This window comes from Atractosteus spatula, chromosome 11, assembly GCF_055471065.1.
Source record: "Atractosteus spatula isolate fAtrSpa1 chromosome 11, fAtrSpa1.hap1, whole genome shotgun sequence".
Lineage (NCBI taxonomy): Eukaryota > Metazoa > Chordata > Actinopteri > Semionotiformes > Lepisosteidae > Atractosteus > Atractosteus spatula.
The window spans coordinates 28,816,020-28,842,272 of record NC_142716.1 but is presented as its reverse complement, the minus strand read 5'-3'; the positions used below and the strand labels follow the sequence as shown (position 1 = coordinate 28,842,272).

The 26,253-nt window shown below is 38.3% G+C and overlaps 1 protein-coding gene across 1 annotated transcript in view; it reads left to right on the top strand.

Moving 5' to 3' along the window:
* qsox1 (quiescin Q6 sulfhydryl oxidase 1) overlaps positions 1-26,253 on the top strand; it is a 50,548-nt gene that overhangs the window by 2,198 nt on the left and 22,097 nt on the right. Inside the window, exons 2-8 of the mRNA XM_088928294.1 lie at positions 4,588-4,688; positions 9,036-9,084; positions 10,382-10,484; positions 12,889-12,979; positions 14,391-14,536; positions 19,402-19,536; positions 20,811-20,940. Coding sequence (XP_088784420.1) covers positions 4,588-4,688; positions 9,036-9,084; positions 10,382-10,484; positions 12,889-12,979; positions 14,391-14,536; positions 19,402-19,536; positions 20,811-20,940 — 755 coding nt within the window. The remainder of the gene's footprint in view (positions 1-4,587; positions 4,689-9,035; positions 9,085-10,381; positions 10,485-12,888; positions 12,980-14,390; positions 14,537-19,401; positions 19,537-20,810; positions 20,941-26,253) is intronic.

Below are 26,253 nucleotides of genomic sequence, written 5' to 3'. Positions count from 1 at the left end.
TGTACTTTGAAGGGTGTAGAATGTTAATGGCATCTAAAAACAGCAAAATGATGCAGCAGTGATATAGGTCTGTTCCTTTCTGCTCACAATTTAGCATTGTCGTTATTGGAAATGAACTTAGACATAGGATCAGTGTGAATGGTGATTCTTCACAGGAGGGTAATCAGAACGGGGTCACTTCCTAGTGCTTGTGTACTGTATCTTTGTGACAAGGCAGCAGGCAAAGCCAGAAAGGGGATCTGCATCTTCCCCTCTGCATACAGGGTAAAGGAACAATGGCACTTACACAAGACATCTAAGGAATCGAGCTTCAGCTACAATTCCAGGTGATTTGAACAGAAACCAGATGAAGAGCAAAGGAAAGCTGGAAGGGCTGTCTTCTAGTAGACTCAGTTGTCTAATACTGTATATGTTGGATGGAGAGACACTACAACCTGCATTCAGGGGAAGAGAAAGGACAGAATCATGTAGAAAGTTTGAGTCTTTAAAAGGCCAACCTGCAGCTAGGAGAAGCAGGGATGCCATGAACAGCAAGCATCGATTCAGACCCGCATCTTGGAAAACAAGCAATTCATAGTCTGTCTGAAAGAAATCCTGCCCTGATGAAGAAGATAGCATGGATAGCAGTGCTGAGCAGGGACAGAGCAGGCAAAGGACAGATGGACAAAGCCACTGTAGTTGTACTAAAAATGACACAGGCAAGTTAAACCAGCCCTCTGCCTCACTTTGATTAGAGGTTAGTTTGTCACACATTAAGTTTGTGTAGTAATTGTTGTTTGATGGCTGTGCACTCTTTCCCTAACCTCATTCTGCTGTCAGTGAAGCATTCATCATTATTTATAGCCCTTTTTCTTACCCCTGCTGTGATTGTCTTCCAGTCTGTGAATTGTTTTTTACTTTTATACTGCACCTCCACATGTACCTGGAATGCTTTACTAAACGATCATGTATTGAGCTGAGTGGTAAGAATGTTGCACCATCAGATGGAAAGTACAATACATGTCATTTCATTAGCCAGTAGCATTGCATTTTCCACTCTCTAACAGGACAATCCATTACATTATCATTATTCTGGATGTGAAACTGATTTTACACGAAAACAACTTTTGAGCAGTGTATCATTACTGACCAGTATACTGGAGTAGGTGACATAGCAGTCAACATTGCTATTTTTAGCTAATGGGCTCTGGATCTGGATGTAAACTGGATTGTCTACATGTTTGTCCTGTTCGTTCCCATCTACCAAATACATGCTGGTTATGTCAATTGGTGTCTCTGAATTGTCCCGTATGTACGGTAGCTGAGATGGACTGTCATCCTCTCGAAGGTGTTGGCCAGCCTTAATCTTTATTCTTCCCTGAGTGGAAGACAATAACTGGCTTGCCATGGTCCTGATTAGGAATATCTGATAATAGAATGTCAATTTTACTTCAGTATAGGAGGCAGGTGCTTGGTCAGCTGTGTACAGTCCTTCACCATATAATATGATTTCCAATCCTAAAAATGTAGATTTTTATCCTTCTTGATTTTTAGTTGGTGTTTTTTTTAACTCTTAATTTTCAAGAATGACTGTGTGGGCAAAACATAGAAAAAAAGGTTAATTGGGTTACTGAGCTACACTTAACTGAGCTGGATCGACGAATTGGCTCAACAGTACACTCAAATTGCAAGAGTGTATTTATTAGGAAAAAAAGCATACAGTAATAACTCCCAAATAAAAGTTTGTACTAAAGCAGATACTTTGGTATTAACCAGCTAATGATGTATAAAAAACGGTTCCATTCCTTAATACATACTTTTTTGATTGCCTTCTAAACTAGCTGTCTTACTACAGTAATTACTATATAATTACTATATAATTGCTATATGTTGTATAGCTTCTGTATGTTGAGAGAGCTGGTGCTTAGAGGTCAAAGCTTACCCTGCATGTGAATTTGGCTATATGGGGAGAATTGTGATATGCACTGGAGAATATCGGGAGCTTTTTCTTACATCTGTTACAGCTACCAAAATTCGTGGTGTTGGCCCTCTAGTGGAGAGCCTAGTTTTCCTTCTTCTTAAAATACAGTAGCTGTCCTCCCCATGTTACCTTCACTTTTTTTAAGAATTCATTTTTTTTTACAATTTTGTATTCTCTAAAGATGAGGGTGAAAAATGACTATTTCCATCAGATGAAATTAAAATGTATCATCATGTACATATATTCAACTTTGATTGTCGAAAACCTTTGCATTGGGTTGCAATTGTAGTCCTCACCACTGAATGTTCTTGCCAAGTACAATTTACCAGAGATAGAGAGATTACCAGAGAGTCTGCAATTCAGTAATGTGGCAAAATTGTGAAGGTTAATTCTGATCTAAAAATTAAAAATCACTTTTTTGTTTTTAAAGAAATAATATATATATAGTTACAAATGTGGGGTTACGAAAATGGTGAAAATCTGGAATTGACCAAGCAATTTAGTCCATAAGTAAAATAAATATTCAAAACCCCCAACTTGTAAATTATTTCTCCAGAATATACCCAAGCGGTTGGTATAGTTAGAGGCACACAAATTCTTTATTCTCTGGCACAGCTTTGGTGAGAACAGTAATAATAAGGGCACACTTGGTTAAAAAAAATATTTATTACATTGTCAAGACACAAGCTACACTTTACACAACAAAACATACACCACACAAGTTGCTGTATGTACAGTATTTACAAAAAGACGTTTCAGGGGCCTAACATTCTAATCACCCCCCAAAAAACAGACTTCTATTAAGTATGAAACATTTAAATAATGCCTACAGAGGCCAAATAAGAGATACCTGTAAGCTGTCTTCTAAAGGAATGCAATACAACCTGCAGTTAGACCTCTCTGCACCCCGGATGCCCCAAAATAAATGGAAGCCTATTTCTTTATTCTAACAATGCACACTAAGCAGGAAAAATGGTTTTAACCATGGTATCTTTAACCCTGGAAAGCCACATTCCTACAAAACCCAATAGCAACCTTTCTCTAGCAAGGTTCAGATGCTTAAATCCAGTCAGGTTTTCTTTGGATGATCGATCATGAAGTAGGGCTCTTGCCTGGCATAAGCTTAAAGTTCCCATCCCTCTCTCCTCTATTCTTGTCCTCTTCTTCCCTCCTTCTCATTGTTCCCCTTCCTTGTTGTCTCTCTTATATTGTGTTTTCTGTGCTGCTGATTGACAATCATTAACCCACTTACGTAACTATACCAGGGTAACCTTTAAAATGGTTTCTGATCGGGGGACCCCCACATCTCAACAAACATCCTCTCTGCTTTGAAGCTAGTAGTGTTTACTCCGCCAAGTGTCACAACTTTTATCTAAAATCTAAGAAACACCTCTCACTTACCGTAACAATATAAAGTAATACATAATATATGTATATGCCAATATTTTGTTAAAAATATACTGCAGGCCTTGTCAGCTATTAGAGGTGAGTTGTCTCATTCATGTTGGGTGTATGCTTTTAGCCAACTGGCAGTAATTGATTTACATGTTTCAAGCTATCACACCCTTTGAGAGCACTTCTGTACTAGTCAGGTACTAATAAGTCAAATGCTGTTAAAGAAAAGCTAGGAGTTTTTTTTTTCCATTTTTGCATGTATTTTATATTTGCGGGGCTTTGCATTAGCTAATATGAAAGAAGTCATTGTTCAAATGCTGTTGCCGAGTCAGTGTCACCGGATCTAAGCCAATGGCATTCACTCTGTGAAATCCAATAGTGTTTGAGTGAGTCCTGTGAGATTTCATGTGCCAAGCAAGGTTTGCAAGCACATGTGTAAAAGCCTCAAGAAAAGTGTCAGATTGGGATACATCTTAAGGAACCAGAAAGATATTAAAGGGTTTATTTACAGCTGTTTTCCGGCTTTGAGATCCTTTCCATTTTCCCCAGATTCCCTCTGTATTTTCTTTTATAATAGATGGTGTGGACTAGAATAGAGTCTTATCCTCAAGAGACTGCACCAGAATCACAGCCAGACATATACAGTACGACCTATTTTTGTGAATGTATGCAACAAAAAATATTTGTAAAATCCTCACATTTGTAACGTGTGTAGGACAGAAAAACGATAGTATAAACAGTAAAAATCTCACGCCATATCATTCAAAATTTACGGTCTTGTATGGTTAAATAAGGCAAAAGGAACAAGCACTTTGATCAGAAGGCAATAAACTCTGACTGAAACTCCGACCTTTGTGTAAATGTGTGGCAGTTCCTTTTTTTCTGAGCAACACAATTTATAGCCTGCATTTTTTGTGGTAGGATATCAAAAGGGGATTTTTATTTTCTGAATTGAAACCAATGAAAAAGGCATAATTTGAAATCAATTTGAAGACTGCCACTCAAGTGAATTGCAGTGCAGTTTTAGTTGAAGCTCGTGCCTTCCTTTTCTTTTAAACCTAGATTATGTACACCTTAGATTAGACCTTAGATTAATGTAGTGTAGTGACAGCATTTGCATTGCAAAGAATTGTTACAGTTCAGACAGAACTACTTTAAAGGCAGCATATTCCTTTGGACTACATAGTGGTTTTGTTTTTTGGCTTATGTCTCCTTATGTGTGTTTATTCCAGAATGGAAGCCTGCTGTGGACCTTGCAGCCATGGACTGTGCAGAGAGAAGCAATAGGGAGACCTGCTACAATTATAATATACAAGGATACCCCACCATAAAGGTACTGAGCAGACAGGGAAGACAACCAGACTGTGGGTTTTATGACTGTGTATCAACCACCACTGATGCAGTCACTTAAACAGGAACCTGACTTTTACCTCACCTGAAAGAGCCCGATGAGGTGAAATAAAGGTCAGGAGTCTCTTTGGTACAAACCATAGTTACCTTAGCAACTGCCCTACATTTTCCCCCTTTTTCCTGCTCTGTGACAATTCTGGTGTTCATTAAAGAATGAAGGATCTGCTGGCTGACGGTAACATAATATCTGAAACTTAATTGTCTCGCTTAGAGGTCATGTCATGTTTAGAGGGCTCCTGAACACAGCAGTATAGAGGTGAAAGCAAGGGACTCGCAAATAGCTCATGAAATAGTAACGTTCATTGTGCTGCATATGTTTTGACTGGACACACATGGGATAGTCAGAGCTTGATAATCATTTGTAGCACTGTCTTATTTTGTATTCACACTTATCATTATGCTGCCAGTAGGTATGCCCTAAGGTATACTGTGCTTATACTCAATTACAGTTTGTTCTGCAAGCAGGATTTGTCTTAACTAGTGGTTCTCCCATTTTGAATGGGGTATTTGGCAGTAAAGAGTATTTTGTATAAGAACTAGATTGCTTGTTTTTTAAAACTGTCATTCCTCCTCAATATTTTCTTCAGTGTAACATTTTGTAATGTCCTGTCAGATGAGAACAACGCTACATGTGCCTATTACTCTACAAGTTTATGGACCATAGATAAAAATCTGGAGTTTATAACTGAGGATAATATGAATATTCTGGTTAGTTTTTATTATGTATTATCCCCAGAAGGCCCTGCAGGGCCATGAAACTAGGTCTGAATAGGTCCATGACATATTCATGGAATGCTGATAGTTCAGAATGAATCTATACGTTTACATGCTAGAAAAAAAGTGTCTTTCACAGATGGATTACGCAACCAAGTGATGCTGCTGATTTGGTTTTTGGCTTGAAAATCAACTGTCAGGAGTGGTCATGATTTCATGATTGAAAGGATCATAGTAGGCCTTTTATTAGAAATATCTGCTTTCACAGAAAAAGCTTGATAATACAGTGGTTATAGGCTCTGGATCCTTGACTTCTTTTGAGTAGTAGTTTGACTTATTTCAAGTTGCAGTTCCAAAATTGTGGATTTCCAATATGTTGTAAGTTATATTGACCACAGTGAAACCCAGTCCTCCATCTATCAATATTTTCTCCTAAACACTGTTTGCAATTGCAAAATACAAAAGAAAGTTTATAAATGATAAAAAATACATAAGAAAGCTTACAAACAAGAGGAGGCATTTGGCTTTAGTAGCCCATTTGGTAGAATTGAGCAAAGGGTGTCATTCAACCATTTTTTAAAAGAAGCCGAGGTACTGACTTCAATAATGTTTGGTGACTGCACCAAACAGTAGCTAATGTGCATTTGGAAAGTTAAATTCTGAGCATATGTAAGTTATTTAAAAGTTATACAGTATCTCTCATATTGTAAAAGGATGTAGAACAGGCTATAGAATATATTTGAATATATTACAATATTCAATGTGTTCTATTTAATATTGCACTTCAAAGTCCAAAATTTTACAAAGAAGACAAGGAATGTTAAAATGGATTATTTTCCCGATATATAAGTAATTTTATTAAATGTTTATTTTGTGGGACCACAAGACCTTTAATGTTCTTGTGTTTAAAAGAGATCTTGTGGTCCTCATCTGTAGGGTAATCGCCTTGATGCACTGGCCTTCGGCCAGAAGGGGGCTTGATTAATTTGAGATTAGTGGTGGATTGCACGAGGTAAGGTATTTTTCCTAAGCTGCAGGTTAAAGAAGAGATTAAAAACGGTAACATCCTGGTACAGCGGTACGCAGAGACATGACAGACAATGGAGAGTATCAACGTCTATTCAGTTCACCCACAATCTGCAGGTTGCAGTTTGAACACCTGCCAGTGGTTATGTTCTAATTGGAAATATTTTAAGTGAAGCTTTTGTATTCATTTCCCATGTATTTAAAGGATTGCTTGTTTGTAATTTATTTAATACACTTTTCATGGTTTAGCTTTGCACTACCATTTTAACATTGAACTATGTCATACAAACTGAATGTTTTGACAATAATGTGTGGAATTTGAAGAAATATGAGGGCGTATTTTGATTGCAGGATTGCATGTCCTGTATTAAGCATTCTGCATTTTTAGTTTATTTTTTTGGACTGTTTCTCAAAGACCATATTTGCCATAATGTGAATTGGCAAAATGAAGACCATGAGGGCACCCGATTTTATACAAAGCAAATATTACAAAGTAAAAGTCGTCAGATTCAGAACAGTTACAAACAAGAGGAAACTGCAGTATGTGGAAGAATGTATAAAACAGAACAGAAGCCAGTTATTAACACAAAGGTTTGTGGAAGTCTGGAACAAGTTAACCTGTATTGTCCAAGCCTGTGTTGTCCAAGCTGATATCCTGTCTTTTTTCAGAAATCAGATCATTAAATAAATTGATTTGTAAGTGTCAGGTGAGTTAAGACTAATGAAGAGAAACTGTTTAATCAGGAAACTCAAATTGAATGATCGAAGTAAGTACAGAGTACAGCTGTAATGAACAGCAGATTTTAAAAACCCTTCTGTAAAAGTCTACCCTGGGTCTAAAACTGTCACAGTTTTGTATTTCTTTTGGCTTTACGGGACACTATTATCATCTATCAATATAAAAGCATTGTGGTACTGAGACCCACATGAGCCCAAGGAGAACATGCAAGCTCCAAACTGAAGGTAGTTTAGTCAGCTACTGAACCCAGGACTCGAGATCTGAGGCAGCAGCTATAACTGCCATGTCTCCGTACCACCCTCTAAAGCAAGTATAAATATCTGTTATACTTTCTAATTTACTATCCCCATAGGTGTCTTAAGGATGGCAGTCTTAAAAATAGCATCCTTATATGCAGCTTGCATGTTACTAGATATATCAAAGGAGGAACTTATTTACATTCTGTTGAGTTCTCAGGAATTAATCAATTGCATTCAAGACGTTAAGTGTACTATACAGATTGGAACTGTTCACCATTGGTATGATTTTCAGTAGCAGAGTCAACATACTTCATCTAAACAAGGAAACTTTGTTGTTGTTGTTGTTTTGATTTGTCTGTTGTGACACATGAAAGGGTTAAGTTCAGACCTGTATCAGCTGCTTGAAGTGGTAGTTTCATCACTCTGACAGAACTCATTTGAAATCAGTTGATAGTGATCATGTAGTTGATTCTGTTGACAGGGGAAGTGAGGAAGTGGCCAGCTAGCTTGCTTTAGAAACTGTAGAAATAGATTCTGTGATGTGGCAGCTCTCTAAAGAGCTGTTCTTTGTCTGACTGTCAGGGTAGGGAATCAGTCACTGTCATTTTTACCAAATGCTCCTTGTGTCTTGTGTTTCAGAGGTGAAGAACACTGAACATTATTACGAATTATAGAGATGCAGCTTTGGAAACTTACATGCATTTGCTCATCTGCTAATCTAAAGAAAGTGCAATAGAGTGGTAATTTGGCTATACTTTACTTTATGAAAGAAGATTAATGTAGGAATCTCCTAAAAGCAGTTTGGACTAATTGCAGAATTTATTTTCGTTTGTCTATAATATGCACAGTTGTGATGCTTCATGTGTAATTTTTTTTAAATGTGCTACAATATAGAATTGTCTTTAAACATTAAACATTAGTCTCTTTAATATACAGCTGAAATCGGTGGAACTACAGTTTAGTGTCCTGTATGTAAGCAAAATACAGAATGCCTCCTGTTCAAATGGCCCTGCCTTAAGTATTTGCTGGACAATGGACATTTCTGACTGCAGATTCAGACTCATGGTTGCTGTACCAGGATTAAAAAATGCTGAGTGTTTAGGTAATGTAGGTAAAACACTTGGAACCCCAGTACCTTTTGACACCTTTTCAAGACAGTTGTATTCTAGCACAAAATTTAGATGCACAGCTTTGTAGCAGCCATAAACATTTTGAAAACTCATCAGCACATCTTTACAGTGAAAAAGTAATCAGATTTACAGTAGGAAACTAGAAACTAGGTTATTTCAAGGACTAGGATTAGCTATATATGGCTTGATTTTTTTCTGCAGTGTCCTACTGTGACTGGTAGGTGGTTCATTCTGTTGCTGAAGAGTTGTGAAAGGAAAGCATCTTCAGTTGCGTAAGGTTGAAATGGCCAACTGAAGTTTGTTCTCATGTACTGTGGAGTGATAGCACTATGAGGGCGGGTCTTTAAATCAGAAAACGGGGTTTGTTTTTCTCACTTGTGTTAAGCAAATAGTATATACCTTCTTTTTTTTCTTTCTCATAGTTCTTCCAGTCTTTCTCAAAGAGAGGTTCAAAAGGGCAGCATATCAGAGGTAAAGTGCTCCTGTTTATGTTCCATGAATCTGTGCAGTTGCGAGGTGTGAGAGTATATATATTCGTTACTGGAAGTCAGTGGGGAAACAGAGGACAAAGTGTGTATGATGCAAAATACAAGTGATAGAAAATGTATTTGGGGGTCAAAATGAAATCTTGTTAAATGCAGTGGAATGTTGTTATAGCACAATGTGAATAGTTGCTGGACAGCTACTAATCTAATTGTGCTAAACCTGTACAAGGCTTATTTTAGTATATGCAGTGATACAGGTTTAGAGTTTGAAACTTGTGGAGAAAACAGTAGCTCTTGAGAAGAAAAGAAAGACTCTACAATATATAGAAATCAAAGTTTTAGCTGAAGAAGTCACTCCTGTTGACAGATCACAACTCTACGTTTCACACAATGCCACACAAGCAAGTCCATGACAGGGGCTTCTGAAACTCATACTTTAGAGAATGGGAGTGGCCGTGGAAGAAAACACAAACGAAAAACAACTAACATTCCTCATAGAAGGGGCTCATCTTGAACCAGCAGAGATGTTACCATTGACACTGCTTCAAGTGCAAGTGTTAACATTTCTTCAATGTAACATTTTTTTCCAAGAAGAGTAAGATGAGCAAGAAAACAGAATGGTTTGGGGGAACATGTAACTACTCAGAAACCATTGTTGAAAAGAAGCAATAAAACAAAAGACTGTAATGGGCAACAGAAAATAAACAATGGCATGATTAAACCTTGGAAAAAAAGTGCTGTTTGGTAATAGCAGCTGTTTGTGTGAAGGCAGACTGGAGAGCAATATAACAGTCATTGTACAACAGATACAGTTAATCATTGGGGTGGATACATGAAGCGTATAATTAACAGTGAAAACATTTTATTTTAAAGAAACTGATAGGACACATACCAAGATCTAGTTTTATGGGGTTGCATTGCTGCTGAGAAAGTTGAAAAATGGAGAACTTGGATGTATTTTGGAAAGTGTGGCAGTGTTCCAAATGAACAATATTCAACAGTTCTTCATTGATAAACCCACATATTAAATATTATCTAAACAATGTATTAATTTGTTCTTTACAGATTTTACACACCTTTGTTTAATATACAGTAGTTTGCATTTTATGACCACGTTGTCTTCTGTTGCCATCAAAGGACAACTTATGCATGTTAAATGTATTTATTTTAAGTGTTCAGAACTACAGGGTTAATGGTTAGTTTTTTCCCCCCTTCTGTGAGGTAATTCGTTGATGATGATCTTACTGAAAGAATACAGCACCTCTTTTCTTATCCTGCTGCAGATGTCCCCCATGATGTAAAGGCACTGCGCCAGGGAATCATCAACCTCTTGGAGTCAAATGTGGAGGCCTGGCCTCCTGCCTGTCCTCCCCTTGAGCCTGCCAGGTAGGAAACAGTGCTTTCTCTTCAGAAAGCTGCCACGAGTCCTGTGCTAGTTTTCACAACTCCCCTTGTGCAGGACTGGTGTTTCAGTGAACTATGGGTAGTTCATTTTAGGCAATTCTGCTTCCATACAGGACTAAGTCTGTTTACGGTGTTAAACTTTCTTTCCCTCCTTTGTACAGCATTGATAAGTGACCTGTTAAGACTTTAGGTAGCCTTAATGAAGCTGTAATTCTTACTATAGCTATAGCTATCGGGCAGATTGACAAGGTAACAGTTATGCTGTGTTTTGATGCCCTCCAAACTTGAATGCCAACGTTGCATGTGTAGGGTGAAGTGGAAGGATGTGTGGCATGTAGGGGTCAGAGACCAGTAACAGGAACACATGTTTGTCCAAGCTCTTCAAGAGTAATGGGACAGAATCCCAGGATATCTGCTACTTGGTGCAAAGCAGATGTACTGCTTGTATTGTTTCCAGTGGAACCACACATTCTACTATATTGTGACTTTTGCTGTTGACCCCACCATTGGTAATAAGTGTTAAATTAATTTCCCTATCTCATGTCTGGTCAAAAAATGTCATTGCACCTACTACAAAAAAGTTTAATTTTCCCTTTAATAATTTTATTTTTATCAATTTGTTGCAGTTATAAATGATCTGTATCTCTTGATGCTTAATATATACTGTATTTAACAGTTCTTAGATTTTCCACTTGAATTAAGTTCATAAAATGATTATCTAACTTAAGTGATAGATCCCTTTTTTTAGATATTAGTCTGTTTTTACACAACTAACAAATGTATTTGGATCACTTTATAACAGTGCTGTAAAATTCTTTTCTAATTGCACTAACCCGAAATAAAATATTCCAAGAACTTATACTGGATGTCTCCTATTATGTTTTTCTCTGGTTTCCATATTGGCTTACTGTCACTTTAACTGCAGGAAAAAGCTTCAGATGTAAGGGCTGACAAAGAATCATGCCACATTTTAGATTTATTACAGAGGGTTAAAATGGCATCGTACATCACAACATAGTTAGATAGCTTAGTGGGCCAGTGGTGAAGAATTTTAGTATCCAGTAATACTATGGAGTGATTATTTTAACAGGTGGATGCATAAATGTGTATGGATGCAAATTAATTGGAATAGCAACATTGTCTCCAAGACCCATTGAGGCTGGACAGCCACTGTCATAAGAGAAAAGTTTATACGTATACTGTATGAAGACTGTTCTCAGGGTTCATGCAATTGTGCAGACCGGTTGAGTTAACTATTAATGAGTTAGAGAGATAGATATATTGTGAAATCAATTGGAATAGAAACATGTTCAACTAAAGATGCGATCATGACATTAGGTTAATAGGGGTGGTTCTGATTATCTTGACAGCTTCAAGAGAAGATAAGATCACTTTATTGGCCATATACAATTTCCTGTATTAGGAGTTTGTCTTTTCACATACCCCAACTTGCTCTCCATGAGACACACAGACAGGGAGAGAGAAGCTTGGGGTCAGAGCACAGGGTCAGCCATTTATACGGCGCCCCTGGAGCAGTTGGGGTTAAGGGCCTTTCTCAGGGGCCCAACGGAGTACGATTCCTCTGCCAGCCACAGGATCCGAACCACCAACCTTCCAGCCACAGGTGCAGACCCTTAGCCACAGAGCCACCGCACCACCCCAGCTTCAAGTTGTATTTTCTGGATGGACGGGGGTTCTGGGGTTCTTATGCTTATGTCAGGTTCTATGTGTGCCATGATGCTTATGTGAAATACATTTTCACACTGAGTGCTTGTTGCGCAGGATGCACTGTAGCACCCAGACATGGTGATTGATAAAGGTGAATTATGAAGTCTGACCTAAAGGAAAAAATGAAAAAGTTACAAGTAATAAAGACGCAGGAAAATAAAAGCTAGAAATTAGGTTAGTGGTAAGGGTTGCCATTGATAAAAGACCGAAAACTAAACTATTCTAAATTTTCAGGCATAGCCTTATGCCTGTACAGTGTACTCTAGTACATTTCTAGAACACAGAGGGAGTTGAAGGGTAAAATAAGTCTTTTTATTTTTGTAAGAATTAAGGATGTCTCACAACAGAAGTCACAGTTAAAGAGACATGCAGGCAGAAAGTAGTGTCACAGAGGCAGTAATAAAAGTAACCATTTTGGCCAAATACAACAATGACTCTAGTTAAGATTTAAGCAGAGAGAGGAAGTAGTAGGATTTCTAACAGTGATTGCCAGAGTCCCAGAGCGAGGCTGCAGGACAGAAGCTCCTTCCACACATAGCAGGAAATAGTCTCCACACATAGCACAGCAGCTGTGCTATTTCATCTTCTGATCTAGAAATTCTGTTTCTGAAGACGATTCAATCCTCACATGAATTTTATGTCTCTGCTTCCGCTGCAGTGAGGTGGAGATTGACAACTTTTTTGAATCCAACAATGTGGAATACTTGGCTCTCATCTTCGAGACAGCAGACTCCTACGTGGGACGAGAGGTGAGTTGCAACAGCAGAGTGAATGAAAATGAAATAGAAATAAAAAACAGCCGTATTACGCCTCTATTATGCTTCTATTATGCCAGGACAATGAACGGTCAGTGACAAGACAAAATCTTGTCTACTCTTGATTAGGGGACTCAGTCAGAGCAGTTCTGAATATTTAGGATGGAGTGATTGGACTGAACATGTACTGTGATTATTGATCACAGGAATGTGAATGCTGTTCTTTAAGCTGTACATTAGCTTCATCACAGTACTCCTATGCTGCTATCATACTGTATAGCAGGACTTTATATCAAGGTTTTGTGATGGTAAAATGAACTGTGTACCTTTAAAGAATACGGTAGCTTTGTTCTGAATTGGCAAGATCATTTCTTAAGCAGGTTTGCACAAGTAAATGTATGCCAAAGTCACTGCAAGATCATGCCCCTGTGACCTTTCACCTTTGACATTGCTGCCACATAGGCAGTATAATTGACAGATCATTGGAAATGGCTGCCGTTCCTTCTGAGGATCCTTGGGTTTTGGCTGCACCCTAAGGTCTGTGGGGCGATTTGAACGTATGACCTGTGTTTGAAGGATTCCATTTAGTCATTTGAATTTGCCAGCAATTTAATGCAATATGTGTTACTGTACATGTCCCATTAAGCTGTATTTGTTTTGTTTTTCTTTCTGTTTCTTGGCTCCCAGGGCTTTCCTCTTGCCTCTTTCCTCTTGCTATATTAGTAAAATATTCTAAAAGTAGAACTTGTTTTAAGGAGGGGATTCAGAGTTTGAAACAATATTCTTATGATAGAATCAAAATATTGGAATTTGCCTACTGGAGGTTCTTGTTTACTCAAATTATAAATGTCTGGGGAAAAAAAAGCATATTTATTAAATAGATTTTCTGGAAATCTTGAAGAATCAGGTAAATGGGAGTCTGGGTTATAAGCTTCTTGTTAGCAGCCCAGAATTGTCTTATTTCATTTCTAACTTATTTAAAGATTGTTACCTTTTTTGTGCATTTCCTGGTCCTCTTTTTAGGTATCTTTGTCGAAGTGCTGAGTAGTGTGAATAACAAGTTGATTAAATAGCAGAGAGTTTTCAGCAAGGAATACGTAAAATAAAGTACTCCTTTAAAACTCACGAAAGAAGAAACTGATGTCAGTGCAATACTGATTGATAATAACAAACCTGTTGCAGTGTCATGACATTCCTGACTTCTGAAGTGACTTCAGATGCTCCAACGCAGGGCATTGGCCTTTGGTGTATTGCGTTCATTGCTTTTTGAAGTGTGCTTCTGAAAGTGGCTTGAATCTACTGTACAAGGAAAACCAATATGTCATTGTGTCGGTATTTCTGGTGTGTTTGTGTTGTGAAGGGGTATGAATGGAAGCAGTAGCAAAAGTGTTCTTTGTGTTTTCAGGTAACGCTGGACTTGCTGCAGTATGAGAACATTGCGGTGAGGAGGGTGCTGAGCAGTGAGCAGGGCCTGGTCTCCCGAATGAGGGTCACAGACTTCCCCTCCTGCTACCTGTACTATGCCAATGGGAACTACACCAGGGTCAAGGTGTAAGTCTACTTAAACTGTATTGAGGTCCTGCATCACAACTTGCCCGCCAGACATTAAATTAAGGAAGGAATCAAAATCAATTCACCTATTTATTACCATCACTTTTAATACCTGCTTATCCAATTCACTGATGCAACGGCCCAGAACGTATCCCAGGAAGCATTGGGTGCAAGCCAGGACACACCCTGAATGGGGCACACACAAATACAAATACACCCACACTCACACCAGGGCCAGACTTCACCAGAAATCCAGGGTGATTGTCTGCACTTATACACAAAAGCCAGTCATGCAGCCCAGCTATGTCATTTTGTTTCCATTGTAGGCTTGCCTACGTTGGATGCTGGTGTCTCTGAGTTGCCTAATTCCTGTAAAACATTTTATGGGTCCCCATATAATGAGATGATGGATTATTGTGTTTCCAGCCATAGCTAATACTGTACAAAAGTGGTTTCTTAGGTGGTGTTGCGGGGGTCAGTATACGCTTTAGAGTATCTATTGGTTGACCACAGGTGGTTCCTGTTAACTGGCAGTGCTGCTGTGGGCCCAGAGGAAATTGATAGATGGATCCTGAATTCCCTAACAAATGCACTTTGTAATGTTCCTGCCAGCAACATTCCTGTGGCGCCCTGCCCTTTCTTTTTGTGAACGACAGCAGTGATTGTAGTGCGATTGAAACTGGCAAACCTATGCATCTTTTATGCATGCACAAGCAAGTGGCAAGCACAGTTTTTTCTTTGCACACTGTGCGGTGACATACAGTATTTTCTAATTTCCCACTCAGTAGATGACAAGCAATGCAAAAGTTCCCTCATTTTCAACAGGACAGTCCTCAGTATGTGGGTTTCTTGTTGTATAATACATGACAGGTAGTTTCCTTAGCAGTGGAAAATTTATAATTGGCCTGAAAATGTGTATTAGATGGGCATTTGCTGCCCCTGACGGATTTACCCTTTTCTTTCTTCTCAAAATATTCTTTCGATAAAATGCATATTAATCAATAAGCATATTAATCATTAAAAAAGGAATTTCCTGGTATTGCACACCAAACTGCTGTATGTGAAGCCCTTTTCACAATTAATAGTCATAGAATGAGTCTGTCGTGTTTAAACATCACTCAAAAACACTCTCATGCTATAAATAAAATCAAACTCATACCCTGACCTCAGTAGCTTGAATAGCAGACTTTGTTCCAAAGGGGTGTTATGTATGGAAGGAACTGTAAAATTTATGGCATAAGAATATGTTCTGTAAGGTAATATTTCTTCGTTTTGTGGAATACCAAATTGGCTATCAATGCTGTTTATTTATAATTTATATTTTTTAAAGATTTTGAATGGGAAAAGTGAAAATATAAGTTAGCCATGCTTTCATCATTAAAGGGATTTTTGTTTTGATGTTACAAGATGAAGCTCACTTACCCTGTGAATAAATCAAGAGATTGTTTTTGTTTATTTTAATAACTTGGCACGATAAAGAGTCTTCACTTTACAAATGCAAAAATGATTTATTACTGATTTTTTCTGGTGTACAGGAGGGAAAAGATTTTTAATCTGTTGCATGAAAACAATGCCAGTGTTTTACTGCAGTTCACCTGCCAAATGGCCTCAGAAATACTCCATGGCAGATGGTAACTCATCAGTCTGAATGGATGATTGATACAGTGGATCATGGAGCTGTCACACGCAGTCTCCCAGGTGAACCAAGTCCCTCTGGTCTCCCCCAGAAGCGTGCTGCCTGTGCTCTGGGGACTAGTGTGGATGAATAGGCCCTAGTCAAGTGTAATTGAGTCCCAGGCTGCAGTGGCTTGTGTAGGCCTTGCTTCTGTTCTCTCTCTTCAGATAATGGCAGGTTTCGTTTTTGGGAAGAGACACCAACAGGAAAACAAACTGTTATGTATTTGTTGCTGGGGCAGTCGAGGGGAAAATTATCCATGATGTTATCTGCTCCTGCCATCTGCTCAAAACTAGGGCAGTGCTGAATGCAGATTGATTAAGCTATTGCCTACCTGTCGCACTGTGATTCAGCTGTGAGTATGATTTAGGAAGAATAAAGAAAGGGGCCCTGAGACATGAGTTGTGTTGAAATGTTAAAATATTTCACAGTGTAACACTAAAGTCAGTTTCATCATGCATTTTTGTTTCAATTTTTTTTTTGTTTAACGGCTTTCCATTCAAATATCAGTGTCTGAATATTAAGAATTATTTGTGGAACTGCCCTTTTGTACTTTCATGTACCAGATGTGAGTATGTTCACACTGAGGCAGATGGGGTACCTGAACCTACAAGTTCACAGTTAAGAGTTTTATACACATATGGTTTATTTGGAAATGAAGTGGCTTTCTGAAACAAGAGCAGAAAGCTAAGCTAAATAGTTAATTTGTTTCAGTTCAAAAACAATTTGTCTAGGTTTTCATCATTTGAAGAAGCAAATAACAGCAAGAGTAATTAAGTGGGAGTATTTTGCTTATTGCTCTTGAATACTAGTTGCAAAAACGTCCCATCTTTTGTTTATAAAGCGCCTTTCCAAATCCAAGGATGCTGTACGTAGTGATAAAGTAAAGAAAAATAAGCAAGAGCATGGCGGTTTATACAGATACAGATGTAGGGCAATCAGAAATAGGCCCTGGTAAAAAGGTGAGTTTTGAGCTTGAATTTGCCTTTCGTAGGGCCCGAGGAGCAGCAACAGAAAAGACACGGTCACCAAAAGTCTGAGATTTAGTCATAGATATAGTGAGCAAAGGACCAGCCTCAAATGAACGCAGCGCACTGGAGGGAGTGTAAACATGGAGGACTTTGGACATGTATGATGGGGCCAGATTATTTAGAGCCTTGAAAGTCAGTAACAAGATCTTATATTAAGTACGTGACTTTATAGGCAACCAATTTGGAGATTTAAGTGTAGGAGTGATATGCTGCCAAGGTCTGTTGTGAGTCAGCAGTTTAGCTGCAGAGTTTTGGACATATTGCAACTTGTTGAGTAGAGAGTGGGGAGCCCATAGAGTAAAAGTGTCTTGAGGTTCTAAATGCATGAATCAGACATTCATCTTCAGACATTGATAGAAATTGCCTAATGGGGACAATATTTATAAGGTGAAAAAATGTCTTAAAGCACATTACAAAATCCTACTGGCCGTTTTGTGCCCTTTTCACAAAACTATGTAGTATTTAAAGACAGCATGGTGATTTTGCTTTGAATCTGTTAAAGCGGAACTGCGACACTATTTTTATTTTTGGGGATTAGAAAGAATTAACATTGACGAGTGCATTTCAAAGCACAATAAAAGTAAAATGTACACAGTAAAGTGTAAAACCTTCATTTTACATCACAATGTAGACTAAATTTCCCAGGATGCGATTCAGAGTGAGGCAACGAAGCTTCCGGTGATATCTGTAAATCTGATATCTTGTAAATATATCTTTTAATCCAGTAGAAATATTATTTTTGATTTCAACACGGTTTTGCTGGCAGACACTACTTGTTAACTCTGCATGCTGTTGTTGCATGCAGATCATGTTGGCACATTTCTGCAGTGAAATGTCTGCTGCACAACACATTTTTATTTGCTCGTACATTACGTGACATTAGTCATTACAGTGACTAGCGAGCAGGAAGGGCCACCTCGCGTCACAAGTCTCACTTTCGCCCATTACAGGCTTGCTACAACATGGCGACTTACAGTACTTTCACAAAGTTCATGATTTTGTACATAATTTGAAATTTGTAAAACAATTTATACCATCAATGAATTATGGTATAAATTCATATGGTATGAATTATGGTATGAATGAATGAATTAATAACCAGTCTGAGAACTGCAGTTCCCCTTGTTAAAATTCTTGACATACGAAGTGTTTATTTTCCTGTCATCTCATTTTATTTCAACACTGTTTAACTCAGGGTTTAGCAAGCTGCCCCGGTGTAACTGAGACTCACTACTTAAAGCTTAGAGAGTTGAAGTAGTGGCCATCTATTTAGGAATGCAAGTGTAGAATATTCTACTACGTTTTTTCACTTAGACTTTCTATCATGAGAGATTTGTGGCACACACTACTGAAATTCATGGGGTGTTCTATTTCATAAACAATCACCTATTGAGCATGGAGAGTAATCTCTTAATCAGTTGTGATAATAGAGATTCAAAATATAGGTCCATGTAAAATTGCTCTTTAGCAATTAAGAAAATATTATTCATTTTCATTTTATTGTCATTTGTTTTGTACTCCCTGTCTCTCAATTGACCATGTGAGTTTTTTCTGCAATGAGACATTGCATTTTAAATTTGTGTTGTGCTCTCCTGTTAGGAGGTTAATTGCAGTGCCACACCAGTCCAGATATCTGCTTTTCCAAATATGTGCTCCAGTTGATCCTTGATACTATTTGTCATACAGTTTGTTGTTGGAAACCATAAATGGACATTGTGTTTAGTTTTTTAGGCTGACCTGCTAGGAACCAAATCTTTAAGCCTGCAGATTTATCGCCAGTAGAGCAGTGCTTGGTCCCACTACAATAAGCTATCAGGCCACATGCACATTTTCTTAAACTCAATTATGTACATACAGTACAGTAAAGGTATGCTTGGCCTGCTTTTGTCTCCGAGTTCTGATTTGGACCCCTGAAACGTATTTACTGTTCACCTGTACTTTTTGTATTTTATACATGCTTCTCTGCATTTTAACACTTTAAATGTGCACTATAATACTGTAGATTGTTGGACTGCTTCACAAAGCTTATTACATTTATCCTTCTGCATAGTTTAATTTCATATAATGTAATTTCATTATTAACTTAAGAACATTTGTTAAATCACTGATGTTGACTCATTGCTGTGTTTTTGACATTGCCTTTTTTCGGTCCTTCACAGGGACATAGAGGCCCGTTCCTTTTACTCTTATGCCCTCCAGAAGTTACCCAGGGTGGCTCGGGCAGGAAAACCTCAGAGCGCGAACGACAGTCACAGCACAAGCACCGTGGATCGAGAGTGGAGGGAGTTTAACAGGTAAGATCAGAGTTAACATGGTACCAGAGCCAAGCAATTATCTCAAGAACTTCCAACCCTCGTCTCTCTGGGGATTTATGCCATCCACACAGTTTGTTTAACAAGCTTTCTTTGGGTAGTTTGGCAAACAAAATCTGCCCTCTCTACAAATCTGATCCCTGGAAGAATGATGGTGATTGAAATTATTTCCTAATGCGGCTGGTGGCTATCTCTTTCCTGAGCAAGCATTTTCTGTATCCAGCCAAGATTTTTTGAATTGCAGTTTTTATTCATTCTATTTTAAAATGCTTGGACGTCTGCATTTTTGTTTTTTGACATTTGTGGTATAAGGCTGCATTACATAAATTTGTATTTCTAGTCTAATATGGTTTTCACTCCTAAATAGTAAACATTTAGTAAGAATAAGTGTATTTAAGACTGAAAGCATGAGCCGTTTATTTACAAAAACCGACTGTGATGCAGAAGCTGACACTGGGTGTTCTGTCCAAATTTTACTGTGGTCCTCCCTGTCTACTCTGTGATAGGACAGGTCCGGGTGACTGGCTACTGTCCAGATTTTGCTTAGGGACTCTACAAAATCATTCATCGTTTTATATTATGAAGAGTAATTCATGTGCAGTACTTCTAAAAGCTCTTCATTATATTAAACATTAGGTTAGCACCTAGGATCACGAGATGTACAGTGCATGATTAATTCAATACAAATTTCAAATGGTGCAAATCGAATAGAATACAAGTAATTCAAAATAAAACAATAATAATTCTCAGAGATAGGGGAGTTATGAAAAGCTGGCTTTTCATTAAAAAATGATTTAAAAAGATCTTTAAACTTTTTAAGAGATGGACTCAGGCAGGGGGCCCAATGTCAATCATTTAAGAATTTAGTGTACTTTTAGTAACTGTAAGGATCGTGAGGTTTGTGGAGTAAAAGGAGATGAAAGGAGTATCAGGAATCCAGAGTTTGCTAGAGGTGTCAAGGTGTAAAATCACAACACATTTCAAAACACATTGTTTTGAAACCACTACACTATCTGTTGAGTGAAGCATTTCTGGATTGATACACAGCAGTTCATATTTGCTGGAAATGTGAAATCAAATCTCAATATTATAAATTATAAGTCAAATTAGGTTAATTAGACAGTTTTGTTGATGGCTTTGATGTACTGCACATGCAATGACTTTAAAACAGTAAAAGAAAGGTGAAAGTATGTTCTCCTGGTTTTTACCATTCTAACAAAGGGTAAAAAGTGAATTGCGTTTCACCGTGTTGGCAGGTCGCGGGTGTACATGGCAGATCTGGAGTCAGCGCTGCATTATTCTCTGCGAGTGGAGGTGGCAGCTTACCCAGAGATCAGAGGAGAAGCTCTCAGCGCTCTCAAGCTCTATATCTCTGTGCTGGCCAAGGTGAGTGAGGCAGAGGGGTGTCCAGAGCCATAGGACCTGAATCCACACAGGTTTAACTGCTTCTATGGTAAGTATCCGTATCCTCAGATAGAGAGACTCCATGGTATGGCCCTTCTGCACACTAGGAATAAATGATTATCCATTGTTTTTTCTTTGTGACAATGACAGTGGTCCTGTGAAATAATGGTTCTTACAAGTCCTTTTGCATGAACTAACAAACTGATTTCAAAGTGTGGGTGTTTCCTGAAATTGAAAGTGATGCCAAAGAGCATTCAGATACCATTTCCATATACAGTACTTTGTGAAACCAGCATCTGGAAATGTTGTGCAGCCTCAGAAGAAGAGATGTGTTTATCTCAGAAGGTCAAATGTTTGTGTTTTCTTGACTTTCCATAGATAGATATTATACAATATTATAAACATACTGTACATCTTCTTTCAATCACTGAGCACAGCCTTTATTCTAGTGTATAGTGGGGGAATTCTTGTTAGTCCTGTTCTGATATAAAGGATTTTGTTGTTAAACTACTCACTTTAAATTCAAAATTATTCTGAATTTACAATTATAAATCTTTGGCTTTATAAAGTGCGTTTCAACCTAAGGGATCTCAAAGAATTTCAACATTTTTACATTCAGCAAAGGTCCTCTTTATCCACTACTGAAGTGCAGCACCCACTTAGATGATGCACCACTGCTCTTCTCTGGCAGGGAAGAGAGAAATCACTTCACCACCTGAATTAACAAATACATTTAGGAAAGCCTGTTTGTTTTAGCCCAGAGTGGATCCAAGCTAGAACACAGGTGTTAACACACCCATTCATTTAAAAAGTGCCATGGAAATGTTAATGTCCAGGTGGTCAAAACCTTAGTACTCATCCTGTTGATACCTCCTATAACACATTGTTGCTGTTCATTGGCACTGTAATGGAAATTCTAGTGCCACTTGCAGCAGCAACTTGTTTTTTCCTGGCAGGTCTCCCACCACAGTATTGACCAGGCTCAGCCTTGCACAGCTTCTCTTAATAGATCATAGATCTTAAACCGATAGAGGTACAATATATGTAAAGCAAGTCTACACTGCAATTTTATTATGAAGGCCCATGGAGAGGCATCTAGGATGATACTAGTGTGTCCTCATTTATTCCACTTGAAAAGACAGGTCATTCTGAGTGCTTTTTATAAAAAAAGACAGTCATGAACAACGCTTGTGTAACCATAAGTGCTGTGTTAAGAAAAAGGACATACTTGGTAGTAACATAAATTTAAACCCTAACACAGGGTTTAAAATCTATAGATTGTCCAGGTATTCATCAATGCCGTACATTGCACTAGGGGTTCTAGTCAAGTAAGTAAGTGCTACAAAATCATACAGCTGCTACAGATTGTTTGTTCAACTTCTTTTTTGAACGTTACAAACCTCAACACAAATTAAGTCTAACTAAACTTCACATTCCGTATATTGTTATGGATATTAAAATAATATTTTGGGATCTCGTCTGTTAAACTGGTACTATCACACACCTTTTCAAATCAAGTGATTAGAATTGTGTGTCTGAACACGCTCTTGCATGCAGGGTGACCATGTTCTTTCAGAATCTTCGCAGTGGTATGGATGCACTGGAAGAGGGCTTCCCTCTGAATTAGGCTGGTGCAGTTGAGGTTAGTAGCCACCAGAGGGAGAAAGCCACACAAACATGACTTTCTCTGTTTTTGAATGAGGACCAAAACAGCTAAACTCATTTACTCGATACTGACCATATACAGTAAGAATGATTTTTAAAGCAGATGTTCTTCGACGTAGTTAAGGTTTCATTCTACAATGAGATATAACCATGATGTAAGTAATAGTAGTAATGGTAAACTATATCTGTTCAATTTTAAAATAATTTTTGTTTTAAGTTATTTATTTGGCATTTACCATTAAGTTCATGGTCTTATTCCAGTCAAATGTTCATGAAGGTCCCCATTCAATTGAAAGAGTTCACTCTAGGTTTTTCGTACTGAACCGATTGCTATTTTTCACATTTTGGAGATCTGCGTAGTTGGGATATTTGAATGGATTAAGACTATGTGTGATGACAAATGCAATATGCTAAAATAATTCAAATTTAAACAAGAATTACTTGAAGGACATTTTTGAATCCTGGTTTAGCAGTGTGTTTGTCTAGATATATCCATGTTGGAATGAATATACCAACAAAGTTGATCTACAGTAGGTTTGTTTTGTTTTTTTTATTATTCATTGTGGATTAATAAAGACCACAATGTTTTGATGTGTCTTGGCAAAGTCTTCAGGCCTGTGTCACTGAAGAAGCTTTGCCTGCTATTTGAAGAGAGACAAGAACTTGGGTTATTTCATAACAAATGTGATACTGTCTCCATATCCAGTATGCAACCAGTGCCAGGAGCCTGGATTTTGCCAGGTATGGTTTTAAATGAGCTCAGGACATTGACCTCCCTAGACTTGTCCCTGTTTGCTGTGACCCAAACCCCCCCTCCACTTCCATCTCTGTGATTGTCATCTCTCTGGGGATGGGTTAGTGCAACCCCCCCATTAACTCCAGTTCTTCCCATCAATATCTTTGCTCCCTCTGGATTTTTAACTGACTGGATGGCTGCGTTTAAACTGCAGGCTTTAGAAATAGAGGCTACGGCAGGTATTGACGTGTGTCAGAGATATCAATTAGGCACAGGGCCTGTCTAAACAAAAAAAACCATTTAACCTCTTGTCACTGAGCAGCTGACCAGATTCCATTGGAGGCAGAAGAGAGGGACTTCAGTATAACCAGGTGAAGAATAATATGAGTTACAAGAGGAATGGCTTGACGATTCAGAAACAATGCATACAACCTTGTGTACAAATCCGAATTCCAACTTTTCTTTTACAATCCTTTGTTCAGCCATCTCCAACTATACACATATAATCTATCCATTGTCTTGCAAACGTATTCAGACCCTTGCACAGTTTTTCCACTTTGTTGATATAAAGCTAGCAGTTATGACACTCTTAAGTAGATATTTGTTCGTCGTATACACAATGTACTCCAGAAAATACGAAGTAAAAAATAAACTAAATAGATAATAATTTAATACGAAAAGGTAACGATTCATATGTATTCAAACACTTTGCTGTGGCAAACCCTTATTGCTTTAGGGGCACAAAATTACCTTAACAAGACACGCAAATTGTTGTGGCCTTTTGTCTGTGTGCAATAGTACTGGCTTACATGATTTCAGAATAAATACAGTTGTCTTCAGGATGTCTTATGCAGGTTGGGAATCCAGCAAAGATTCAACCATGAAGGCTAAGGAGCTTTCAGAAGGACTTGTATAGTTAAAGTTAAAAAAGTTACATCTGTGGAAAGACACAGACCAAGAGATATTAAGACCCTTTTTAAATGTGGTGAAGTTGATAGAAGGATCCAAGACACTGCCTCGATCAGGCTGTCCCTGCAAACCGAGCAGCCAGGCAAGAAAGCCACTGATTAGAGATGCAACTGTGAAGCCAGAGGTGACTTTGAAAGAGCTACAATGTTCAGTGGCTGATATGGGTGAAAATGTCCATGTGTCAACAATACCCCAGCCACTCCACAAAGGAAGACTGTATGACATTGAAAATAAAACCATCTCAGATCCTTTATGGGGTTTACAACACAGCACCTAAGTGATACTGCAAACATAAGGCAAAAGGTTTTGTAGTCAGACAAGACAGATACTTTTTGGGGACTCATTACAAGAGTTATACAAATACAAGAGTTAGATTTGACACAAACCATACACAGTGTAGCACTCAACACCATTCCTGCTATCAAGCTTGGTGGTGGGAGCATTATGTTCAGATTGTTATTACTGATGGGAACGTGGATGGAACAGATTACTGACAATTCATGGAGGAAAACCTGATTCTGACTTAAAACATGGGATAAAATTTCACCTTTCAGCAGGACACTAATCCAAAGCACAAGATCGGAGCTATACTGGAGTGGCTTAAGAATAGGAACACAAATGTCCTTGAGGGGCCCAGTCAAAATTGTTACTTGAATACTACAGAGAACCTGTGGAAGGACTTGAAAACTGCTGTCTGTAAGCAATCTCCACGCAACTTGAGATAGCCAGAATAAATCTGAATAGGGAAAAAGTGCACTATGCCTGTGGGCAAATGTAGTGGTGACTTACTCAAAAAGGCTTGTCTAGAATTGCTGCCAAGTGTTCTCCCTTCAAATATTGAGTTCAGGGGTCTGGATACGTATGCAAAAAACATGTTTTTTTCTTTGTTCTTTGCTGCCATTACTAAGGGTAACTTATCTATCCATCTACTTACCACTTCTTCCGATTCAGGGTCATGGGGGAGCCAGATCCTATCCAGCAAGCAATGGATGGGAGCAAGGCAGGGTACGTCCTGTAAGGGACGCCAGTCTATCGCAGGGCTGACAACACAACTCACAACTAGGGCCAAGTTTCCCAGAAGCCACTTAACCGACCAGTATGTCTTAGGGCTTTGGGAGGAAACCAGAGCACCTGGAGAAAACCCGCACAAACATACAAACTCCACACAGACACAACCACAGGTCCAGAATTGAACCCAGGGCCCCAGCGCTGCAAGGCAGCAATGCTAACCACACGTCTGCAAGGTTCTGCGTAGAACTGCATATCCCAGCATATTTTCAGACCTACACTTTGATTCAATAACATGTTCAATATTTAAGAAAACAGTGAGGCAGCTTGATTTTAGCAAATGTTCATAACACAAATGGGAAGTGAATTGAACCTGTTCTGGAATGTTGGTTTTTTTTTTTGTAATGCTCCTCAAGAAAAAGGTTTCAGAGTAATTATGAGTAATTATGCTGAATCACTTGTTGGCACCATTTTAGGCACTGTTTGTACCAACTTCTGTAACTTTCACTGATCGAGTCTTTTCCTTTGTCAGTAGTCCTGCCAACTTCCTTTGGATCTGGATTCATGTACTATTAAAGGGTATTAAAGATTATAAATCCATTTAAGGTTTGCTTATTTTTTGTCCTTTATTATTACCACCCATTATGACTTGTATGCTTACAGTAGGTTTTTAGAGACATCTCAGAAACTGTGTACTACATTAGTTTAATGCATCATTATCTTTAAGGATAGACCCTACATGACACAGCATATACTTAAAGGGGGAAAGGGTTGAATGGGATATCATTTAATTTACTACATATTTAATTTAAGGTGGTTTTTAGCAGGTTAATGTCACTCAGGAGCCCACAGTACCTCAGTCCTGAACTGGATTCAATTTTTGTTATTGCCTAATAATGTCTTGGAATAGTCTGCCA